The sequence below is a fragment of the Rhincodon typus genome, chromosome 28, assembly GCF_021869965.1.
Source record: "Rhincodon typus isolate 14 chromosome 28, sRhiTyp1.1, whole genome shotgun sequence".
In the NCBI taxonomy this organism is placed as follows: Eukaryota; Metazoa; Chordata; class Chondrichthyes; order Orectolobiformes; family Rhincodontidae; genus Rhincodon; species Rhincodon typus.
This window is the reverse complement of record NC_063359.1, coordinates 35,282,580-35,308,190: the sequence shown is the minus strand read 5'-3', so window position 1 is coordinate 35,308,190 and position 25,611 is coordinate 35,282,580. Positions and strand designations below refer to the sequence as shown.

At 41.0% G+C, this 25,611-nt stretch overlaps 1 protein-coding gene across 1 annotated transcript in view; it reads right to left on the bottom strand.

The window, feature by feature from the left end:
* The window catches only part of kcnt1b (potassium sodium-activated channel subfamily T member 1b), a 345,244-nt gene that overhangs the window by 98,595 nt on the left and 221,038 nt on the right, over window positions 1–25,611 (bottom strand). Inside the window, 4 exon segments of the mRNA XM_048613616.1 lie at window positions 3,693–3,756; window positions 7,180–7,316; window positions 11,643–11,807; window positions 17,768–17,948. Coding sequence (XP_048469573.1) covers window positions 3,693–3,756; window positions 7,180–7,316; window positions 11,643–11,807; window positions 17,768–17,948 — 547 coding nt within the window.

The following is a 25,611-nucleotide window of genomic DNA, read 5'->3' as shown; positions in this document are numbered from 1 at the left end:
TCTGATGCAGAACACTTCCTTTTTTATGTTCTCCATTCTTTTCAGTGCCTTATTCCATGGGGCTTGGCCAGTCCTGGGGATTCCTGAATAAAGTGAAAAACTAATACACTGCAACAAAAGTCCACACTACACAAGTAATACTAACTAAGCTATTGTACACCTTCTGGTCCAGCACCTGATAATGCTGAAGCTTTGAAATGAAAGAGGGCTTGTGTTTATGTACAGTCTATCATGATCACTGGACGTCCCATAGCATTTTACAATGAATGGTGTAGTCACTGCAGTAAGGTAGCAAATATAACGGATTAATTTTAAGAGACAGCAATGTGGAAATGACCAGGAGTAATCTATTTTACTGACGTCAACTGAGGGATAAATACTTGCAGAGACCTCAGAGAACTGCCTAGTTTTGTAGAATAGGGCCGTTGAATCATTTTAGGTCTACCCAAGAGGGAAAGCTATGTGTTGGTTTAAGGTGCCATTTGAAAGTGGGCTTCCCCAGTTGTGCAGCACTCCTTTATCAGTGCCCCAGAGTGTATCTAAAGTGGGGTTTGAACCCACACCTTTCTGACTTAGAGGAGCCACCGAACAGAATGTTTACAGCACAGGAGGAATCCATTTGGGCTGTTATCTCTGTGCTGGCTCTCTGCAAGAGCAAATTAGTGAGTGTCACTCAGTCTCCCTCCAGAGATGTCGCTGACAGTTTAAAGTTCAGCGTAAACTTAAGAATATCATAAGTAGGAACAGGAGTAGGCCATTCAGCCCTTCGGTCCTGCTCCACCATTCAATACAAGTATCACTGATCTCATCTCTGCCTCAACTCCACTTTGCTGCCTGCTCTCCAAAACCCTTCAACCCATTACTAATTAAAAGTCTATCTATCTCCTCCTTAAATTTATTCAGTGGAAGGCTGTGGGAGACTTTGGAGAGAGGACAGAAATGCTTGAGCAGGATGTTGCCTGGTTTGAAGGGTATTAGTTATGAGGAGAGATTGGACAAACTCGGTTTGTTTTTGCTTGAACTTTGGAGATGCGCCGTGACAGAGGTTTACAAAACTATGACAGGCATGGATAGAATAGATAGTCAGAGTCTTTCTTCCCCAGGGTAGAAATGTCAATTACTGGAGGACACAGATTTAAGGTAAAACAGGGTGAGTTTAAAGGAGATGTGAAAGGCAAGTTTTTTTTATACAGAGGATGGTAAGTGTCTGGAATGTGCTATCAGAGAAGGTGGTTGAAGATGATACAATCGCAATGTTTAAGAGGCATCTTGACAGATACTTGAATAGGCAGGGAATAGAGGGGCTGTGTGGATGCAAGGTTTTTAGTTTAGAAAGGCACCATGTGTTGGCATGCTCTTGATAGACCGAAGAGTCTATTCCTGTGCTGTACTGTTCTTTGTCCCAACATCTACTGCGCTCTGGGGTAGTGAATTCCAGAGATTCACAATCCTTTGAGAGAAATAATTCCTCCTCATCTCTGTTTTAAATTTGCTAACTTTATCTGTAAACTCCCTGCACATTCTGAAGGTAAAGTTGATTATCAGTTCATTCTGAAGGTAAAGTTAACAAAGAAAAGAGCATCTAAATGCTGGGATCATTTCCTTTAGTTAGCTACTCCAGCTAAACCTTAAGTTTATAACAGCTGTGATACAGCTAAGAAAAATTTGAGAAGAAATTAAAACCCCATTGTTTGCAAATGTTATTATGAATACAAGTCTTCCAAAGCTCTTAGATGCAACTGAATCTTGTGACAACTCCCTATCCACCCATCCCAACTGAAAAGCCTTAAATAAATTGAAAATGGAAATGGAGCTCCAAACGTCTGATTAAATTATCATCAAGATCATTTCATGCCATAAGGCTATTAGTGAATTGAATTATTCCTGTGGTTTGAATTTCTTCAATTTACACTTATGTGGCCAACAGCCGTGAAGATCTACTGCTCTATTCAGGGTAAGTCATGGCTACCATGGATGAGTTTTATTTTTCACTTTGGCGGTAAATGGAGATTAGTGTGACCCCGTGATGTTGTATGTGCGCCTTGCCTTTAGAGAGTTCACCTTTAAAGACTCAATATGCTGTGCGTATGCAGTGTTGTGACTCTGCCTGCTAGTTACTCTGCACACACAGAAATCAATTCGTTGCTGCAAAGTCTGCTTCGTAATTTATAATGTGATTTACTGTTTTAAATAAACTAACCCATGGACTGCATCAATCCTTGATGAATGATTGATCATTAGACAATTATTATTAGCATAACACAAGACACCAGTTCAAATGGAAACAAGTTGGTTGAAAGCCTGATCTTTCGACGAAAATAATTAGTTTGGTATTTGCATGTCGAGAAACAAATAAACAGCAATGAGATCTGAGTTTATAAAAGTAATAATGAGTTTTCACATGTCACTAGAAGTGGTCAGCGCATATGGCACCCAGATAAAACCCTACCCTTGGGTTTCAGACCCTTCAGCATTGATTTGGAGTCTCCAGGAATTCAACTTTAATTATTCAATCACTGTTAGCTCAAGAGAAAGACTATAGAGGCAAAAAAAAAGTGCTTGATTTTTGTTTTCATTGGAGTTCTCACTTTAACTATAAACATATAACATAGAACATAGAAATATTAAGTAAAGAAAACTCTGCTTGACTGAGTGGGGCATTGGAGGTGGGAAATCCATGATGAAACCTCCAGGAATAAATCCAGAGACATTTTGGTTTTATTTCCTTATGGGATGTGGGTATCATTGGCAAAGCCAGTATTTGTTGCTGTTGAACTGTATCTGTCTTGCTGGGTCATTTCAGACGACATTTAGAAGTTAACCACATTGCTGTGGGTCTGGAGTCACATGTAGGACAGACCAGGTAAGGATGACAGATTTCCTTCCCGAAAGGACATGGATGAACTAGCTGGGTCATTTTAACAAGTGATAATAGCTGTCATGGTCACCATCACCAAGATTAGCTTTCATTCTGTTAATTACATTTAATAGAATGGCAGGATTTGAACTCATGTCTCCAGGCCATTAGTCTGGGGCTCTAGATTAAAAGTTTGCTGACGTTACCATGGTAACATCTCATCCACAGCAACCCTAGTCAATCAGAGATAGTAAGAACTGCCGATGGTAGAGTCAGAGATAACACATTGTGGAGCTGGAGGAACACAGCAGGCCAGGCAGCATCAGAGGAGCAGGAAAGTTGACTTTTCGGGTCGGGACCCTAGTCAAACACTTTTGAGCCCAGTGGTGTAATGCTAAGTTCTTGGCCATCTGGCCAAAGACTAGCTTATTGTACATCATCAATGCTCACATTGTCTCCAATGTATGGGTCCAAGTCACACACCATACTGACTTGGAGCTCTATTATCAGTCATTCCTTCACAGTCCTGGGACTCCCTCCCTTTGGCAGTATAGGTTTACCCACACTGCTTGGACTTCAGCAGTTTAAAATGCTGAGTCGCTGACCAGGGCACACCAGCAGAGGCTGGCAGTAAATTACATCCTTGCTAGTGGCAACTGTTATCACATGAAGGAATAAAAATGGGAAGGTCCGGTTCGAGATAGGTAGGGTAATGAAAATATGGCCTCTTGGCATTAACTGGCTTCTTGCTGCCAATGGGAATCTGTGCTGTAAACCTCCCAGTGCCCTCCTGTTTTGGAGTTTCCTAACTGCGCTGTGCTCATGTTTACTGTACCGCTGCTGTACGATCCACTTCGTTACGGCTACTCAGAATGAAACAGGCTTCTGCATCATCCATCCTGTAGGCAAAGAAATGCATACGTTAGCTTCCTCATTATTCTGTAAGCCCACAGCAGATTTGTATAATAATCCCCCTAGCGTTTACCCTCTTCAACTATATTCATTGGACATTGATGTGCTAACAGCTGGTAAACTATTAATGACCACAATTCTCTTTCCAACACCAGGTCAGAGTACATTACTGTCAAGATTAGTAGGCACAGTTAATGAGACCAATAAAGAATTTACAGGCTCTACTTTATTGGCTTCAGGTTGCAAAATGGCTCAAGTCCTCAGCTGCCAAGACCAGACAATTCTGTTATGTCCCACAGTCAGTATAGCTTTAAGAGGTGTGCTCATGTCATCATCGCTGTATCATAGCATGGGTCCTGAGGGTATATGGATTGTATAGTCTATCTTACATCAGAGAGGCCATGCTGCAGATATACAAAACCCTAGTTAGACCCTACTTGGAGTACTGTGAGCAGATCTGGCCACCATCTCAGGAAGGATATATTGGCCTTGGAGAGTGTGCAATGTAGGTTTACAAATACCCTGTACTTTAGGGGTTAAGTTATATGGCAAGATTATATATTAAACCTGTTTTCTCCAGAAATTAGAAGGTTACAGGGTGATCTGATAGAAATCTTCAAGATCATAGATTCCTTACTGTGTGGAAGGAAGCCATTTGGCCCATCAAGCCCACACTGACCGTCCAAGCAGCATCTCACCCAGCCCCACCTCTCTACCCTATCCCCTTAACTCTGCATTTCCCATGGCTAACCCACCTAGCATATGCATCCCTGGGCACTACAGGCAATTTAGCATGACCAATCCACCTAAACCTGCACATCTTTGGATGGTGGTTGGAAACTGGAGCACCTGGAGAAAACCCACACAGACACGGGGAGAACTGAATAATAACTGCAAGTAAAGACTTAGATTTGGCATAAAGGATTGCAGGGAAAAAAAAATGCCTGTTCAGTAGACTGAAGAATACACAGGCCCCGAAATCTCAGTAACTCAACCTAAGATCACAAATTAATTTCAGGATCAGAGCAGCAAACAAGTACAAGGGCTCCACATTGAATGATATATGTTTGATTGCTTTTATCCTCCTAAATTCCTTCTAAGGCATAGACAGGTTGATTGAGTGAATAACAGGGTGGCTGAGGGAATACGATGTGGAAAAGTATGAGCTTATTCATGTTGGTGGCGAGACTAAGAAAGCACAATCTGTTTTGTAAGGTGTGGAATCTCTCAGTTATGAGTCTTTGGAATTCACTTCCTGAAAAAAACAGCAGACACAGAACCTTTAAATATTTTTAAGGCAGAGATTGATAGATTCTTGATGATCAAGGGGATGAAAGATTATCAGGGGCATTCAGAATGTAGAGTTGAGGTTAAAATCAGATCAGCCAGGATCTTATAGAATGGTAGAACGTGGCTCGAAGGGCCAAGTGGCCTTTTCTTGTACCTTGTTTGTACGCTCACATGGAACTTTTCAATGTTGCTGCTCAGAGGGACTTGAATGTATTTGTAAAGGATCATAGAAAATAAGTATATAAGTGCAGCAGACAATTAGGAAGGCAAATGGCATGTTGACCTTTGACGCAAGGGGATTGGAGGACAAAAATCAAGTCTTCTTGCTACATGGCTTCAATGTAACCACACCCGAAGCACTAAGCACAATCTACGCCTCCACATCTAAGAAAAGATATACTTGTCCTTGAAGCAGTACAGTAGGTTCCTAGTTGTGGGAGTGTTATCTTTGAGTATTGCCGGTGTTGGACTGGGGTGGACTAGGTCAGAAATCACACAAAACCAGGTTATAGCCCAACAGCTTTATTTGAAGACACAAGCTTTCAAAGTCTCACTCCTTTTTCAGGCATCAGTGTGGGAGGTAGCATCAGACACAGAATTTGTAAGCAAAAGATCAAATAGTCATAGAACCTTAGAACTGATGAGGTGTTGAACAAACCTAAGGTGGCTGTTAAATTGTTAATCAGTTACGAAGGATTAACATGCAAATTCCCGAATTTCTTTCAAGACACTGTCCCGAGATAACTAAAGATTTTATCAGTTCCCTCAGTATACCAGAGGTATCATCCCAGGTCAGACAATGCATTTTTGGTGTGAGGCCTTGCTTAAAATCTCATTGTGTATCAATTTGGAATCAGACTGGTTTAATTTCTGAAATAGGTATTTATAAAATGCCACATTGACCGTCTAGAAATTGTGTGCTTTTTGAACAAAATAGAATGTATCTGCAAATGCAAGTTCACCCCATAGATTTATATGTGTGTCTCTCTCTCTCTCTCTCCCACATCCACACACACACACACACACACACACACACACACACAGATGGGGGTGTAGGTCTGGGATGGATGCTCTTCGGAGGATTGGTGTGGACACAATGGGCTGAATGGCCTGCTTCCACACTGTAGGGATTTTATGATTCTGTGAAGACATTCCTTCAAAATGGTCTCTTTGATCAAACTTTTGATCACCCAGCTAATGTGGTGGAAGTCTGATATAAAGCTTGGCTGAGGTTCAAGGCATGAGACTGTATTACAGCTGGCTGACCAAGGTCTGGAGTATACGCACTTTCAGCAGGAGAGAGAGATGTCTGGCTGTGCTCGCTAAATTTCATTTGCTGAGCTTTCAGTGAAACACTTTAGGATGGCTGGTTTCAGCTTAGAGTGCTTTATAAATCCAAGCAGCCAGAGTGATCTAAACAGGGATTCAGGGAGGTGGATTGGTGTCCTGGTTGACTTTTCTTTTCCTCATTCACTCAAGAGGTTGCTGCATTACATTGGTCAAGATGAGTCCACTTGGCAAAGGCCAAGGATTGAATCTGTTTTGCATGACTGACCAATTTGTTAGTGTACTGGGTACTGAACGCCATACAGCCATACATCATGGAAACAGACCCTTCGGTCCAACCAGTCCAAACTGTACATAATCACTAAGCTCTAACAGGAATGGACAAGTTAGCTACAGGAAGGATGTTCCTGATGACTGGGGAGTCCAGAACCAGGGATTACAGTTTAAGGATATGGGATAAACCATTTAGCACTGAGCACAAGTGGCTGCTTCCACACTGTAAGGATTCTACAATTCTATAAGAACACATTTCTTCACCCAGAGAACGGTGAGCCTGTGGAATTCACTTGCACAAAAAGTGGTTGAGGCCGAGACATTGGAGTTGGATTTAGCATTTGGAGCTCAAGGGATCAAAGGATATGGGGGAGAAGCAGGAACAGGCTCTTGAGTTGGATAATCAGCCATGAATGGCTTGAAGGGCTGAATGGCCTCCTATTTTTATGTTTTTATGTTTATTGATCCCTAAAAGTTGTGTGGTCTCATTTTTCTCTCACTTCTCGCTACTTCAAATACAAAAGTACCAGGCACTTAGTGATATGGAAAACATGGCTCACTTAGCTCTCATGAGATCCTGGTCTTTCAAAGCTGACCCCTGGAGATAAATAACTCGCTGTGACCAGAGCGGAATCTGTAACACTCTGCGCACCTGAAGATCCATCTCTGTTGGGCACAGGATGACAACATAGTAATCCTGAAACACGGAGGAGATAAAACAGCAGGTTGTTCAGATGATAAGGTCAAAGGGGGATAAATACAAATTAACAATGCACTCGGCAAAGACTTCTAATCGTGATAGCTGTCTGTCCTTACTAAGGACAGACATTGTAGCCACAAAAAAGCTCACTACAGTCTCTGGTTTGTTGATGCAATCAAATTCAGAGGTGTATTAAAAAACAAACTTCAGGCTACACAATCCAGTCTTGTTCTCAGCTCCTGCTCAATGATCTGGTCAAGCATCGAATTAAGTATTTCAGCAGTTTCCTAAGGGGTGAATAAGTTAACAGTGACAACAAAAATAAGGGTAGTTAATCACACAGAAAGACAGACAAAAAGACTAACAGGACTAGACATAAGATAAATGCAGGGGGGATTTTCCCAATGACCAGGGAGTCCAAAACCAGGGGTCACAATCTAAGGATACAAAGTAGGCTGTTTAGGATTGAGATGTGCAGAAATGCCTTCATCCGGAATGTGGTGAGCCTGTGGAATTCTCTACCACAGAAAGCAGTTGAGATCAAAACATTGAATGTTTTCAAGAAGGAGTTAGATCTAGTTCATAGGGCTAAAGTGATCAAATGGTACGGAGAGAAAATGGAGTGAATGTTGGAGATATTAGATGTGATGCCAATCAAAATGGTCGCTTTATCCTGAATGGTGTCAAGCTTCTCGAGTGCTGTTGGAGCTGCATTTATCAGGCAAGTGGGGAGTATTCCATCACACTCCTGCCTTGTGCCTTGTAGATGGTGGACAGGCTTTGGGGAATCTGGAGGTGAGTTACTCGCTGCAGCATTCCTAGCTTCTGGCCTGCTCTTGTAGCCACTGCGTTTATAGGACTGGCCAATTAAGTTTCTGGTCAATGGTAGTGGAGGGTTCAGTGATGGTAATACCATTGAATGTTAAGGGGCAATAGCTGCATTTTCTCTTGTTGGAAAAGGCTATTGCCTGACACTGGTGTGGCATGAATTGCTGCTTATCAGCCCAAGCCTAGATGTTAACCAACTGAATGGGGCAAGAAAGGAACGTTAGCCTTGATACAAGGCACAAGGAAGCTGAAATTAATCTGTACAAGTCCTTAACATAAGCCAGTTGGACAGAGTTGAAGACCTTGCTTCACTAACGTCCTTTAGGGAAGGAAACTGCCATCCTTACCTGGTCTGGCCTAATGTGACTCCAGGCTCGCAGCAATGTGCCCCCTGGGCAATTAGGGATGGGCAATGAATACTGGCCCAGCCAGCGATGGCCACATCGCTTTGTCTTATTCTCACCTTCTTGTGGAAATCAAAGATTGCTTACAATGATAGCAAAATTCCGATCTACACCCCCTATATGTTTAAACTTCTCGCTCTCAGTATTCTTTTCAAACAATTACAATGACTGCGATTATCAGAACAGCCAGTTGCTTGTTTCTGGACTGACCCTGATGATAGGTTTCGCTCTATGAAGAACAACCGTACATTTTTCCCTCCCTTTCTGCCCACACATTGTATCAATCTGTACTCAAATATGTATCCTTCAAAAGACTTCTCTATAATTATATGAGGAGAAAACCTGAAATAGCCTCAATGTCAATCTCGTACTATTACTGAATAGAGCACTGATGGGGTGACTGTTTAGTTTGGGACATGACAGTGATACTTGCTCCTTGAAACTCCAACAGGATTCTCGGTGTCTCTGAGGAAGGACACCCGGGAGGGATTACAAGGTTATGAACCCAAGGTGTGCTGAGATATTACAGTTTGATTCAAGTAGTTTATAACCAGCTGAGGGTTTAATCACAGCTTTGGGTAATCTTATAGGGCTTTCTTCTTTCAATTAGCAACAGGACAAGTTAATCGTCCAGAAATACACTTCATCGGGCTCTTCAAAAGTGCACAGAGTTGTAACAAGTTTTCTTAGTGAAGAACTTAATACAGGAAGGAAACTATATGCAGGTTACTGAATGGATAAACCAACCCAGCGTGAGGCTAAGATAATAAGGTGTAGAGCTGGATGAACACAGCAGGCCAAGCAGCATCAGAGGAGCAGGAAGGCTGACGTTTTGGGCCTAGACTTTTCCCGAAATGTCAGCCTTCCTACTCCTCCGATGCTGCTTGGCCTGCTGTGTTCATCCAGCTCTACACCTTGTTATCTCGGATTCTCCAGCATCTGCAATTCCTACTATCTCTGAAACAGTGTGAGGCTAGGATGGGGATAGGTGTAAAGATGTGTACTATATTTATGGAGCCACAGTGACTGTACTACGATAACAGTTATTATAATAATTATATATTTGTTGTTTAATTAGCAAATGCAGAATCTTAGAGCAAAGCAATAGCCTCCTTATTTAAATAGATTAATCCCCCAAGCAGTCTGCAGAGGGAGCACTCCGCAGTAACATGCAGCATTGTTTGTCTCTCCATGTGTGCACTAGGGTTTTGGAATAAGGCCCCACAGTGGAGATTATCATTCAGTATAATGATATAGCATTAATTCCAAGAGGGCTAATCCCTCATTTTTTTCTCTCAGCTATCCATTGAAGCATTGACATGAGCTCTGAGGGGACTTTTAAAGTGATGAACAAAAGTAGAAAGGTTCATGTGAGAAAAAAACTTTCACACTCAGTGAATACTCAGGCTCTGAAATGCACTGCCTGGAAATATGGTGGAGGTAGGTGCAATTCAAGAGAGCATTGGGCGATTTTATTTGGATAAAAATGAAAAAGCAGGAAATTGGCACAAGGTAACGACACTCATTTGAAAAGGCAAAAATTGATGGACCCAATGGCCTGTTTCTGTGTCTCAACACTTCTGTGATTCTTGACTAATGACATCTGTTAAGAAACATTAAAATGTTACAATCTCCTTATAGTTGGCTTATCAAAACACCATCTGTAGAGCCAATTTCCAAATATTAATGGATATAAAGTTGGTCATATACAATTTAATGACCTATCACGGTGTGAACCTCGATTCACAGGCAGAATCTATACTCCTGGGTAGAGAGCACAGAGTTGGCACAATTGTCAGCTCTGTAAGACCGACCCAGGGGTAAGCATTCATTTTCTATTGATGGATCCCCAACATCATTCATGAACAATAAGAAAAAAGACAGATCTGCATATATATACATCACCTTTCACAACCATAGGATGACCCAAGACACTGCTACAATGTAGGAAATGTGGCAAATAATTGGTGCACAGTATGGCCCCAGAAACAGAAATGTAATAATGACCACAAAATCTGCTTTTGTAATATTGATTGAGGGGTCATTTCGGCCAGAACAGTGAGAGTAACTCTCCTGGTCTTAGTTATTTGGTAGAAGAGGACCTGACTACTGCTGGAAAAAAAGATTAGTTTTGTCAAAGCTTTCAGTGTTGTACATCAGGACAATTCACAAGAACACGTATACATGTTTTATGAGAAGACAGTACTGTTTGTTGGCAAGTGGACTCTGATTGGTAGAGGCATTGTCATGGAAACTGCAGTCATGATGGAAAATGAAGTCATGTTTTATACACTCACAGTGCCTGTTTTAACTCAACAAAAAAGGTGACAGCTATTGTCTGGTCCATTTATCAGGGCAATACCTTGACCTGTCTGGTTTAAAATTTAAACAAAGCTTGGCAGTCAACTGTCAATTATTGTTATCTTGTGCATTCTCCATCTCAACAATCTAAAAGTCAAAGTCCACTTGCCAACTAACAGCGCTCTCTTGTCAAGTATAAAATGTTGTTTCCTTTCCACTGGTATTCTTCTGAAATGCCCTGATGAACATAAGATGAAAAGCTTTGACAAAATGAGTTGTTTTAACCATCACCTGCTTTTCTTCGAAATAGTGCCATGGGATCTTTTCCATCCAGCTGCAGGGGGATCTCAGTTTACTCCTTTATCAAAAAGAAGGCACCTCCAACCAAAGGAAATAATATTCCAGATTAACTAAATTGTGTTATTCTGTTGTGCAATATAAAGGCATTTTGACAAATTCTGTTAAAAAAAAAGTCTTGATTTTATCATTCAAATGTTTAATGTCTTTGTATCTACATTCTATGTTATTTTAATGTGGTATTAAACCATTTGATCTTGTACAGAATAATTTCCTGTTAAATAACAGTGACAGAAATTCAATTCTGACACATTAGACAGTTGTCTGATTATGTCCCATTCCTCAACTGTATAAACTAATTGTCAATGGGTATAAGTAGGGATGATTGAAAGCTCAAATTGTATACCAACTCAATATAAGTGGTGAGTCTTGTGGTCCTGGGCAAAACTAAGAGTAATGCAAAATCTGAAGACAGTCATTGGTCATTTTTTACCTGAAGCCTGGGGTGAGCATAGAATTCATTGAGGAAATCCATCAACAAGTCGATCTTTAAGGAGCTGACACACAATACAACGTGTTTCTCAGTCTGCGCTCGGTGTCGGCTGTAATTACCACCAGATTTCTGTCTCTCCATCCACAGGTAAACCAGTTCTTCAAACTAACGGGTAGAAGATCAAGGTAACTTTCATCAGTATCAACTGAAGGACAAACTGGCACAGTTCCAAGTTGACAAGTGTGTGTTCTGGCGTTCAGTCACTATCAGATAAAAGGTCATCCTCGAAGGATACAGGGCCATTTAGAATTGAGATAAGGAGAAATCTCATCACCCAGAGACTGGTGAACCTGTGGAATTGTCTACCGCAGAAAGTGGTTGAGGTCAAAGTATTGAATGTTTCCAAGAAGGAGTTGGATATAGTTCACAGGGCTAAAGGGATGAAAGGGTATGGGGAGAAATGGAGAGCAAGGTACTGAGTTGGATGATCAGCCATGATTGTATTGAATTGTGGAGTAGACTTGAAGGGCTGAATGGCCCACTCCTGCTCCTACTTTCTATTCCCCTTTAATTAATATCATCTTTGCATCTGTTTGAATTAGAATTTTAAAGGGCCTTACAGTTATTATAAAATGTGAGGGATGGGGAGGACTGTTTCAAATTGTTGAAATTAATAATTGCTCCAGTGTTTTGTAACAAGAAGTTTTAAATTTTACAGTGGGAGTTAAAGGAATTATTTTCTTAATCCATTCAGTGGATATGTACATTGTTAATAATTTATTGCCCATCTCTAATTGCCATTGAGAAGATGTGGTGCGGGGCATAGGAACATACTGATGACGTTACTGGACTGAAAACCTGGAAACCTAGACTAATGGTCCAGAAGCATGTGTTCATATCCTGTTCTGGCTTCTGGGGAATTCAAAATGAATGAATTAAAAATTGACTGGAATCTAAAGCAAAAAAACCTGAATCAGTAATTGAGGCTGTGGAAATGTTGATTGTTGCAAATACCCATGTACTTCTGAGGCTCTACAAGGGTCTGGTCAGGCCACATTTGGAGTATTGTGCACAGTTTTGGGCCCCATATCTCAGGAAAGATGTACTGGCCCTGGAGCAGGTTCAGAGGAGGTTCACGAGAATGGTCCCAGGAATGAAAAGCTTAACATATGAGGAACGTTTGAGCACTCTGGGTCTGTAGTCAATGGAGTTTAGAAGGATGAGGGTGGATCTACTTGAAACTTACAGAATACTGAATGGCCTGGACAGAGTGGATGTTGGGAAGATGTTTCCATTGGTAGGAGAGACTAGGTCCCAAGGGCACAGCCTTAGAGCAAAGGGAAGACTTTTTAAAACGGAAAAACTTCTTCAGCCATAAGAGAGGTGAATCTATGGAATTCAATGCCACAGAAGGCTGTGGAGGCCAGGTCATTGAGTACATTTAAGACTGAGATAGACAGGTTTTTGATTGTCAAGGGGATCAAGGGTTATGGAGAGAAAGCGGGAGAATGGGGTTGAGAAACTTATCAGCCACGATTGAATGGAGGAGCAGACTCGATGGGCTGAATGACCTAATTTCTGCTCCTGTGTCTTATGGTCATATGGTCTTATTTGGAGGAAATCTATTGTCCTTCCCTGGTCTGGCCCATGTGTGACTCCAGACCCACAGTAACATGGTTGACTCTTAACTGTCCTCTGAAATAGCTGAGCAAATCGCTCATGTGTATTCAACCGTGAGAAAAGTATTAGCTCAAGCAACAAAATAATTATGCAAAAGTGAGCCCCAATCAAACCCAGGGGAGATAAAAATTAATATTTCTTCTTGCATCATTACTTGCCAGATGCTCAAATGTCTAATTTACATACTTTTCAAAAAATGAAGAGTCCATCTGAGATAATCCTGTACTGGTGCTGATTAACTGCAATTTCTGTGTTTTATCTTATCATTTGGCTTATCATTTGTTCGCTGATTCCTCACTCATGATTTTGGATCAGCCTTTTCATCGCCTCAGTTGGGTTTTGAAAGTTTTCCGTATTCGTTACCAGAACACAGGAGTGAAGTGCTTTCAGGATTAGGACATGTTTGATTGAAACTAATCTAATGAATACAATTAGATAGAATTGTTGAGAATGGTAAAAAAAATCATTTTGATAACTTGTGCCTTGATGGTTTTATTATGTTGTTAGTTAAAGACTGCTAAGTACCTTCAATGAAATTTCTTCATATACATTATGAGACTTGGCACAATATAATAAAATATATAAAAATTATCCAGCTGGATTCCTATGTTCGTAGACTTGCACATGTGATTTTCTCCTGGCTCACTCTACAGTACCAATACATGTTTTTTTTTCATGGCACATTAAGTTAACTACAAATATGTCTGCTTCTTCTTCTTAGGGTCTCCTTCAGGGTGAATGATAATGTTCTTCCACTCCAGAGTGGTTGTTACTGAAGTAGTGAAACAGTCCAATGCTTGATTCACACACTCTGCCACAAGTGGGGCAGGTGGTACTATTGAAGATCACATGTTTTTTTAAAATATATTTTTAATTGTGGACTGAAATAAGAAGAGAACTCTTTTAAAGCCAAGGATCATTGGGTTAGGGTTAGGGTTACCTTAAACAAGGTCCATTGAAGGATTCCTGCACTTTTTACAAGCTGGTAACCTGACAGTCATTGTAAATGAGTGGGGAGGTGATGGTCTAGTGGTATTATTGCTGGACTGTTAATCCAGAGACCCAGGTAACATTCTGGGGACGTGGGTTCGAATCTCACCGCAGCAGATGGTGGAATTTGAATTCAATAAATATCTGGAATTAAGAATCTAATGATGACTGTGAATCCATTGCCAATTGTTGGAAAAACCCATCTGGTTCACTAATGTCCCTTAAGGAAGGAAACTGCCATCCTTACCTGGTCTGGACTACATTTGACTCCAGACCTGCAGCAATGTGGTTGACTCTGAACTGCCCTCTGGGCAATTAGGGATGGGCAATAAATGCTGGCCTAGACAGCGATGCCCTCATCCCAGTAATGAATAAAAATAAAATGTTGTTGGTTCAAGCAATGGGAAAAGCCTAGTTACTGACAAGCTACAGCCGGGGCTGTGTGCAAATGGAGATTTCACTGGCACTGAGTGGCTGATAAAGTAGATGTAGAAAGGATGTTTCTTCATGTGGAGCACTTTAGAACAAGAGGTCATAGTTTTAGGATAAAGCGTGTCAGATTTAAAACAGAAGGTTGTGAATCTGTGGAATTCACTATCCCAGAGTCTTGTGGAAGGTGGGACATTGAGTAAATTTGAGGAGGAGATAAACAGGCTTAGTGATGGGTTGAAGGGCTATGGAGAGTGGGCAGGAAAGTGGAGATAGGGCTGAATTGAGATTAGCAAGCTTGGGGGTGCTGAAATGCCTACTCCTGCTCTGAGTCCTTATGTTCTTATGATTAGTCTGTGAAATGTTGACTGGCTCCCAGGAACCTGTACAGCTTGGAGATGTGAATGTTTGAGGGAGAAGTCATCGGACCTGTGAAAGGAAAGCAGCTGTTTCTCTCTGCTGCAAAAAGCATCTCAAGCCTGGAAATAGCCGGTTTATTTCTCATCACCAGTTGCTGTAAACTGTGAGTTTTAATTAATAGGTCAGAGACCGTTTATGAGTATGACATCCTTGAAGTGCTTCCTTTGCCTCTTGGTAACCACTTGCTGCGGCAGAGTTTGGAGAACAGAGCTTGTTTTGGAAGCCTTGTGTCAGGCACACAGACAATGTGAATGAACTAACGCAGTTAATCAATGGTAACCAGAGCCTCGATGCTGGGAATGTTGATCTGAGAGAGGGCACCGATTTTGCAGCATCTATCCTGCCATTGAATTTGCAGGAATTTCCAGGAGCTTTGCTGGGGATGTCTTTCTGAGGTTCCAAGATGTCCACTGCAGATGGAAGAGGGTCAATGGTAATGCACTACATTAGAGCCCAGAAATTGACCGATACTGTACTAACGCGGCACAGTGGCTCAGTGGTTAGCACTGCTGCCTCACAGCACCAGGGGCCCAGGTTCATATCCCCCTTGGGCAACTGTCTGTGTGGAGTTTGCATGTTCTCCCTGTGCCTGTGTGGGTTTCCTCCGGATGCTCCAGTTTCCTCTCGCAGTCCAAAGATGTGCGCGGTAGGTGGATTGGCCATGCTAAATTGCCCGTAGTGTTCAGGGATGTGTCGATTGGGTGGATTTGGGGAATGGGTCTGGGTTGGATGCTCTGAGCATTGGTGTGGACTTGTTGGGCCGAAGAGCCTGTTTCCACACTGTAGGGGTTCTATGGAAATCCCATGCAGGAGCAGGTAGTCTCAAGGCTCAGTCAGTGCTGGACCTTCAGCTTCAATTCCATGAAACCAGAGCACTGCGGACACCTGCTGGACATGCCCAAGCAGTTTGCCAGGGAGGAAAGTTACAATATTGGTTGACTGTCTGCTACCCTGACGTTCCAGTGAGGGTGGAGGTGATCAGGAGATGGACATTGGGAAGGGGGGGCAGCAGAAGGAAGGGGAGAGCTTTCAGCAATGAAATGGAGCCAGGATGAGCTCTGCTACATATCCTGCCTCCCACATTGCCTAATCAAAGGGTCTATCACCCACTTCAGGCACAGACTTTGGATAGGTCTACTCTGCCTTTACTAACCTGTGGGTACAAAACGTCCAACATATAATGACAATGCGACAATGTTCCTCACCACACCCAATGCTCAGGCATTCACTTTGCATCTGCAGTACTATCAATATAAAAAATAGGAGGAATAGGCCCTTAAGCCTGCTCTGCCATTCAATAAAATCATGGCTGATCTTTTCATGGACATGCCCCCTCACCATAACCCTTAATCCTTTTACTGTTCAAAAGTCAATCTATCTTTGCCTTAAAAACACACAAAGAGGTAGCCTCAACTGCTTCACTGGACAGTGAATTCCACAGATTCACAACCCTTTGGGTGAAGACGTTCCTCCTCAACTCAGTCCTAAATCTAAGTTTGAGGCTATGCCCCCTAGTTTGAGTTTTATCCGCCAGTGGAAACAACCTCCATGGTTCTATCCTAGCTATTCCCTTCATAATTTTACATGTTTCTTTAAGATCCCTCCTCATTCTTCTAAATTCCAAAGAGTATAGTCCCAGTCTACTCAATCTCTCCTCATAAGTCAACCCTCTCAACTCTGGAATCAACTTAGTGAACCTCCTCCACAACCCCTCCAGTGCCAGTACATCCTTTCTCAAGTAAGGAGGCCAAAACCGTACATAGTACTTCAGGTATGACCTCAACAGTACCCTTTCCAATTTTCCAAGCCATCGAATTTCCCGATGTAACAGCCCACAATGTTAGTCAAGAAGAGGTGTGTGAGTGAGATGTGCATGTGTACATTGATATACAGTATAGTGCCTTGGCAACAGCTTGTCATCTGAAAGAACACCCCTATTAAATTTCTGACAGGCTGAATTGCTAACCCATCTCATTAATAAATGGCTGTTGTTCAAGTGAAGGGAAGAGGAGTAGAAAGAAAAAGCCTTAGAAGCCTCAAAAGAGATAAACTACATTTTAGCAGGGGACACAAAACAATGGCAGGGGTTTGGTCTTACATTATGTACCCCATTGAATTCAGTTCAATAGAAAGGGGGATAGAAGAGCAAAGCAATAGAAAACCAGTTTAAGTCCTGCCCAGCCAAAGTTGAATTACACCCCCAGTACATGTTTATTACCCATTGGCTGAACTAGTGGTTGGCAATGCAGAATGATGCCATCAGTGCGGGTTCAATTCCTGCACTGGCTGTGGTTACCATGAAGGACTGTCCTTCTGAACCTCTCCTCCGGTCTGAGGCATGTTTCCCCTTAGGTTAAACCACCACCAGTTGTCTCTCTCTAATGAGTGTGTGGGGCTATGGTTACTGTACTTTAGCTCCTCAGGAGCAATTATCAAACAGCATTTATGGAGTGCAGGCAGAGGGAAACTCCATCCTCTCTGTTAAGAAATGGTTCATAATACGGAGCAATTTATTGCCTTCCAGGAGACCTTCGTACTGATAATGTCAGCAAATAGACTAACAGCAAGCTTGCAAGAATGTCCCATTGGCCTGTCTTGTTACATACCTGGAGAGGCAATACGACTAAAGCAACACAAATCATTATGACAACAAGGAGTTGCGAAAGCCAGATCCTAGGAGTCACATCACCATATCCAACGGTAGAGAAGGTGACGATGCAAAAGTAGAGGGATTTGAAAAGGCTGAGGTTGCCTCCTGCTCTCTCCAAGTGCTGGATTCCACACGTCCTGTAACGTTGAATGGAGCAATTAAAGGTCAATATTTCAACAAATCACTACTGTTACCCTCTGAACGTCCGAGTTGATTTTAACATTTTCTGCTTTTTTTGCTTCACCTTTCCTGTAAAAAGTTGTACAACAACCTGAAATGCTGCCCTACGTTCCCCACCTGACCATTCAGTGTGTGTAGAATTAGGCAGGGAGTTCAGGAGGCATTGCTTCATGATGCGCACAAAAAATGCCCATTCCTGTTCAGATCCAAAATCCACATTTAGACTTCCCAGCTACAGCGACTGACCTGATTATGATGTGTGTTAGCATAGGAGCCTGTTAACCATAAGGCATCTGCCTCAGATGCATTGGTTTACAACTGGCTCGGAATCAAAGCAGCACTTTATTTTGTACAAATCCCATATTATCCCAATAAAACAATGAGCTAGCCTTTTGTTTATTATTCATTGATAGGTTGTGGGTATATAAAGCCTGCATTTATTGTCCATCCTTAACTGCCCTTGAGAAAACTGGATGCGATGCTTTAATAAAACAGAAATTGTTCGAAATACTAAGCAGGTTTGGCAGCATCTGCAGAGAGAGAAATATATTAACATTTTTGCTTCAGTATGATGAACCATCTCTGAATTCTGAGCCACTTCTGAATAAGAGGCATTTCATGAAACTCTCTTCCTAAAAACACAGTGGATATTCCTAGTTCATAGTTCTTAGATATAGTTCTTAGAGCTAAGAGGATCAAAGGGTATGGGATGAAAGTGGGAACGGGGTTGAATGATCAGCCATGATCCTACTGAATGATGGAGCAGGCTCGAAGGGTCAAAAGACCTACTTTTGTTCCTATTTTCTATGTTGCAATGTTTATAGCACGGGGACTGCAGTAGTTTAATAAGGCAGCCCTTCACAAGGGCAATTAGGGATAGACAATAAATGTGATGCCCAAGGAGAATAAATCATGGTCACCAATACTAATGTTACCATTCCAGATTGATGTCATTAACTATGTTCAAGCTGCCATGTTGGGATTTGAGCTCATGTCCCAGAGAGGTATTGTTTTCCTTAATCGAGTAACATTACATGACCTTACTTGTATACTGTGTACATAGCGGTAACAACGCAATCATTGACCAGTTGTGGATTATCATCCCTGAGGTGTGTTCCATCCTCTGAATAAAGATCTGCTGGGTCTTACTGCTTAGCTCCACTAACCAATAAAATATGATTATGATTGCTAGGCATACTATGAATGTCTTGAGTCTGTTGGATAATTTTCTTCCTGCCAATCATATTCTATAAACAAAAGTATGATCAACTGTGCCATGAATTGTGCCAATTCTCAGTGAATCTCACTGAAAATTAAAACTGATTATTTGATCATTATCATAATTCTGTTTACTGAGAGTTTGCTGGCTGCAGTTTGGCTACTGTATTTCCTACATTACAACAGTGACTACACTCCAAAGGGACTTAATTGAATGAAAACCTTTAGGATGTCCTAAGTTTGTGGACTGTATTGCCCACATACATGACACCTCTTTTTTTAAACTACTTGAACATCAATCCTATTGATACACCTTTCCGAATGAGTTCGAAATGAGCTCAAATGATTGATAACACACTCCCATCTGTATCTTTCCTAATAGCTACTTGTAATACAACCATGGAGAACCCTTGAGATAAGCAAAGACCACATTAGACACTCAAGCCAGTGTTCAATCATGAATTTCCCCACATTGACCATTGTCTGTCCTTTCAACTGTACATTCAGCATTCCCAACAAATAAATTTGAAGTTATTAACTCATTTTGACAAAGATATTTACTATTTCATTTTGCATCTTCAATATAAGGAGACATATTGTATAGTGTATTAATTGGTAAATTCTTGACCTGGAGATTCCGCAGAATCTTACAAGTCAAACATATCCTACTCCCAAATGCATTTGAAAATACAATCACTGGCACTTCCTAATGTGAAATGAAAATAAAAGCAAACTATTGAGAGCACATAACTTTGAAGAAGTGCCCTGATTCACCAAAAATAGGCTTATCGTTCTATAAAGCACATATATAAATGTTTAAATGTAGAAAGCTGAAATTCCAATTAGGGACTATCAGAATCAGTGTTATGACAATTATGGAGAATTTACAGTCAAGGCAAGCCATTTGGAACAATATGAAATACATTAAGGATTCTGAAATGAGTAGCAACCACACAATTACCAACACCTACAAATTTCCCACGATATTATACTGCCACATTACAAAAAAACACACATCACCAGCAATCTCACAGTAATTAATGTTCTGTTCTATAAAAGTTTCCTGAGAAGTTGAAATGACGCACATAGGTTGGAAAATGACAGGCAGTTCTATTCAAGGTAAATCTTCCTACTTGTATTTACATAGCACCTCATCACTTTTGACAAAATGTCTCTCTCTCTGTCTCCAAGAGGTGTACAGCAACAATTGCAATACAGATAAACACAGCAACCATTCTCCAACAGTCATAACACAGCAGTAGCTCACATCTTAGCTCTGATCTATCGTATTGTTAGTTGTGAGAGAAATGTTAGTCAGTATCATTTGAAGAATAGTACAATTAGATCTTTAAGACAGCAAATGTAACAAGTAGATTAGACCCAGAGTTAACAACTTATTTGAAAGGAAGGCAATAAAATGCACCTCTTTCACATTCAAAGACATGTAGCTCAACGCGCTCAATAATATCTGACCTCGAACTTCACACCTGCTGCTATCACAACTAATATAAAATTCTACTCTGTAGAATTCTCTGCCACAGAAAGTGGTTGAGGTCAAAATATTATTTCAAGAAGGAGTTAGACATAATTCTTAGGGCTAAAGGCCATGAGAAGAAAGTGGGAACAGGGGCTGAGTTGGATGATCAGCCATGATCATATTGAACAGCGGAACAGGCTCCAGGCTCAAAGGGGCCAAATGGCCTGTTCCTGTTCCTATTTTCTATGTTTCTATCAAAAAAGATACAACCACTTTTCTTTTACCATTTACAATAAGAACATTGCATCAGCACTACAAAATCCTTGAGCAAGAAACCCAAGAGATTCTGCAGTTGTCTTAAAACTTTTCCATTCAGTGTAAAGAAAATGCCAGCAACAGGAATTTATATTATCACTTCATCAAACTGTTGAATTGTTTCACAGATTGGTATCATTTGGAGTACTCTGCTTTGAACACAGAGTTTTAAAAGCAGAGATCATCATCATTTTCTGCATCCCAATTGCAGGCACATCCTTTTAAATTATGGAAAATCTATTATTACGCTGTAGAGTGTACAATTGTAATGTGCTGCAGTACAATTTCTCTAAATTGTTCCATGCTTTCAGGGACCACTAGGATCAAATTCATGAGCTATTGCTTTGTTGCATTTTCTTTCAGACGCAGCCCATTCTCATATCACTTAGATATCGAGGGCCAAAATCTGGACTTGAAGAACAAAAGTTACACAAGGGAACTGGTGACGTGGGGAGATTCTGGTAAATCAGCCAAACAAAAAGTAGCTTATGCTTCCGGGACCAAATTAGTAAATGCTACAAATGTGAGGTCTTACAAGATCGGTGTGTTTCGGGGGACTGTCCTTTCAATTTGCTATAAAATGAGTGACTAATGGAGGTCATGTGGTATGGTCTGAATTCTGTCTGAAAACAGACTTGGGTGGCTCAGTTGTTAAAGGGTAAAATTGGCCAAGGTTGATTTAGTGAGAAGAATGTGCGGGATATTCACTTTTGTAAAAAATTAAGCAGGGCATTTCTACTAACGGTGTATAAATTGTTTGCCTCCAAGTCCCAGGAATTTTTGGTTTAGCAAATGCTTACAATTTAAACTGCTAGTTTACTCTCAAGATATGGTGGAATCAGAGGCCAATAGATAGTTTATTATCATTTCTACCTGGATACAAGGCGCCCCCCCCGATTCATGTTGCTACAGAGAGGTACTCTGGGAGGGCAGGAGTCCATAGAATGCTAATAGGATAAGGTTATAGCTTTTCCTAGAAATAGCACTGAATCTCACAGACAGGATCAGTCTGTAGGAATCTGAAAAAATACAAGAGGGAGAGCAGGAGAATGAGAGAGAGAGAGAGAAGAGGGACAGAGGGAGTGAATCTCGATCTGCTGCATAATCTATGGGTGAGAGCTCTCGCTCAGATTGAAGAGGCCAAGATTATGAAGTTTAAAACGAAGATGGAAAATTTGTCTACTTTCTGCTGGAAGAGGGATGCTGGGGGAAATTACACCATGAAAGCCAACTTGGGGAATAGAAGTTATTCAACTGGAAAGTGACAGAAAAAGAAGCAAGTCACCAGGAGCTAAGAATCACTTGGCACTGGTTCTGGGAGAATAAAGTATCTCCTTAAGGGCAGAGTAAAGTATAACTGTAGAGGGAGATTTTTGGTCATGTCCAAGAATAAGCAAGGAAATTTTTGTTTAGCTTAAATTATAAAGTTATCTATGAACTGGTGTTTGGCCAATGCTCCTTTCAGTTTGTTTGTTTCAGTAAAAGTTTTAAAAGCTTGAAATCTTATTGCTTAATTCCTTTAAATTATTCACTGGGAATTCACATTACTTTATAAAAGTTACAGGTCTCTGTGAGGATCATAATAACGGGAGATGGTTCTCACTACAATCCTTTATTTGAACATTTATTAAATACAATTTTACAAGTTTAATTTCTAAACTTAATTGACTAAGATTGAATAAAAACTATTTCATTCATTTATACAGGGATGCTCCCCTATTGAGATAAGTGACATACATTTGGCTTAAAACTGCAATTATTTAGTTTACAGTAAAATTAGACATATCTACCTGTTTAAAAAAAGTCTAAACCTGTAAACATTTATTCCTTTAACCTTTTGTGTCCGTCAACAATTTATGTGTGCTCACATTCCTGTAAATTCAACTTCGCTCCAATTCAATGTTGATGGACAGTTTTCTGCCTAATGGAACAATGGAGACGATGTTGATCGACCACAGTTCCACAGGTATTTGGAAGTGTAAGCAATTGATAGCCAAGTGGGCTTAGTTCCTGTCTTAATGGGACGCCTCTTGCTTTCTTTTTCCCTCTCTATGATAAGACAGCAGTCACCAGCAGCTTGTGACAGAAACCAACTAGCTTAAGATTCACTTTGATTAAAAGTAACCCTATAGCTGTAGCGTCAGTCAAGTTTAGTTTCCATATTGCCAAGAAATAGGATTGGAAAATTGATTGGCATGATGAGACAAAACATGTTGCGCACATTCACATAAAATAAAGCAATTTCATTGCCACTATTCTGTAATCTCAAGAGAACATATTTCAAGTACTTGTTATAAAACAATTGCCAGCGCCACCTCGGGATTGGGTAGCTCAGTTGGCTGGATGGCTGGCTCATGATATAGAGTAATATGAAAAGTGTGGGTTTAATTCCTGCATCAACTCAAGTCCCACCTTCGTGACCTCATCCCTCTCCTGAGGCATGGTGATCCTTGGGTTAAACCATTGGTTCTTCCCTCTAATGAGAGAGTGGGTCTATGGTTACTTTACTTTCTATATTACAATTGAGAATATGTGGATAATGTTTCAGTAATCTGTAAATAAAATTGAGGTTCCATCATCCATTAGTTTAAAATTGCAGCTGGTTATAGGATTGTGTGCTCTGCTCTAGAAGAATAACCAGTGACTGTAGTTCCATGTGTAAAGGTGATCACTCTAAGCATAAAATACTGAAAATCTACATGCCTATTTATAGTAAATAATTTGTTGATTCTGCTGTATCTAAAACAGCATTGCTCACTGCGTCATAATGAGGGGGTAAAGATTCTGTCACTCAGCAGAATTCCCTTCATCTTAGTCAGGACAAATATGAGAGGTTGGGAAGAAACTGCTTAATTGCAACTGCAGAATTTGAATATCTTCACTTTATTGGTGCGTAGAGGTGGGTTTTTTCAACACACGTGTATGCATTTGATTCTTTTTCAGATTAGAGAACTGGTACTATATTATGTCAGATACTTGCTCCCAGTCATTTTTACCAGAAAGATGCTTGACGTGCAGGGTATCACAAGGTTACTGCCACTTCAATTGAAGGAAAGAATTTGCAATTTAACATTGTTTGTCCTGCAGTCCTACAAAGCTACTACATTTTCATTGAAGGGCACCCTATTTTTTTTGTTTTAAATAGTTAAAATAAATGGTCCCCCTCTTCAACTTTCCTGAAGGTAGCTCTGTTCTGCTGTTATTAGAGTCCAAGGACAACCATATCCAAGAAACACGAATGGAAAATTAATTGACAAGATTATACAAAATATGTTATGAAGAATAGAATAGAATCCCTACAGTGGGAAACAGGCCCTTTGGCCCAACAAGTCCACACCAACCCTCAGAGCATCCCACCCAGACCCATCCACCTAATCTACACATCCCTGAACACTACAGGCAATTTAACTTGGCCAATCCACCTAGCCTGCACATCTTTGGACTGTGGGAGGAAACCCATGCAGACACAGGGAGAACGTGCAAACTCCCACACAGACAGTCACCTAAGGGTGGAATTGAACCTGGGTCCCTGGTGCTGTGATGCAGCAGTGCTAACCATTGAGCCACCGTGTTGTCCAAATTCACATAAAATAAACCAATCTTTTCACCACTATTCAAGAGAACATATTTCAAATACATTTTACAAAACAATTCCCAGCACCCCCTATGGATTGGGTAGCTCAGTTGCCTGGATGGCTGGTTCATGATACAGAATAATACGAAAAGTATTACCAAGAGCTAACCCCCAGCACCTAAGCGACCCCACCTTCAGAGTGGACGTCATTCCTGTTGGGATCCCAATGGAAATATGAAAATCAAAGATAATAGAAAATAAGGCAAGAGGTAGGGTCAGGGAAGGGAAGGGAAGAGAAATAACAGAATAAGTCAGGTCTGCCCTGAGAGTGAACCCCATTGCCATGCCCTGTAATCTGTAAATATTGCAGCAATGCAACTATTGTTTAGTCAACCAGACTCTATAGTTAGAGAGTTGTGGGTCAAACTACAACACATAAGCTGCAGCAGTTCAAGACAACAGCTCACCACCAAAACCTTCTCAAGGGCAACTTAGGACAGGTATTAAATTCAGTCCTAGCCAGTGACGCACACGTCCCATTAAAAAAAAGACCAGGAACATGGATTCCAATTTACACAAGGAACCCTAGGAACAGACAAGTCACAATTCCTAAGATAATGTGTTTCATGGCAGCTAGCACACTGAGGTTTTGTCTAAAATGGTATTTACCCAACATAGTGCTTTTTATAAAAACCAAAGAACTGCAGATGCTGGAAATCAGAAACAAACTCAGAAATTGCTGGAAAAGTTCATCAGGTCTGGCAGCATCTGTGAAGAGAAATCAGGGTTAATGTTATGGGTCCAGTGACCCTTCCTCTGAACTCAGTCTGAGGAAGGGTCACCGACCTGAAACGGCAACTCTGATTTCTCTCCATGGAAGCTGCCAGACCTGCTGAGCTTTTCCAGCAATTTCTGTTTCTGTTAGTTTTTTTTTCATATTAGTCGCATTCAATACTGCCTAGGAACAAGTGCTGGGTTTGTTATGAAGTTTGCAATAGGTTACTCAAAACAGTTCAAGGGACAGTTAAAATGGTTC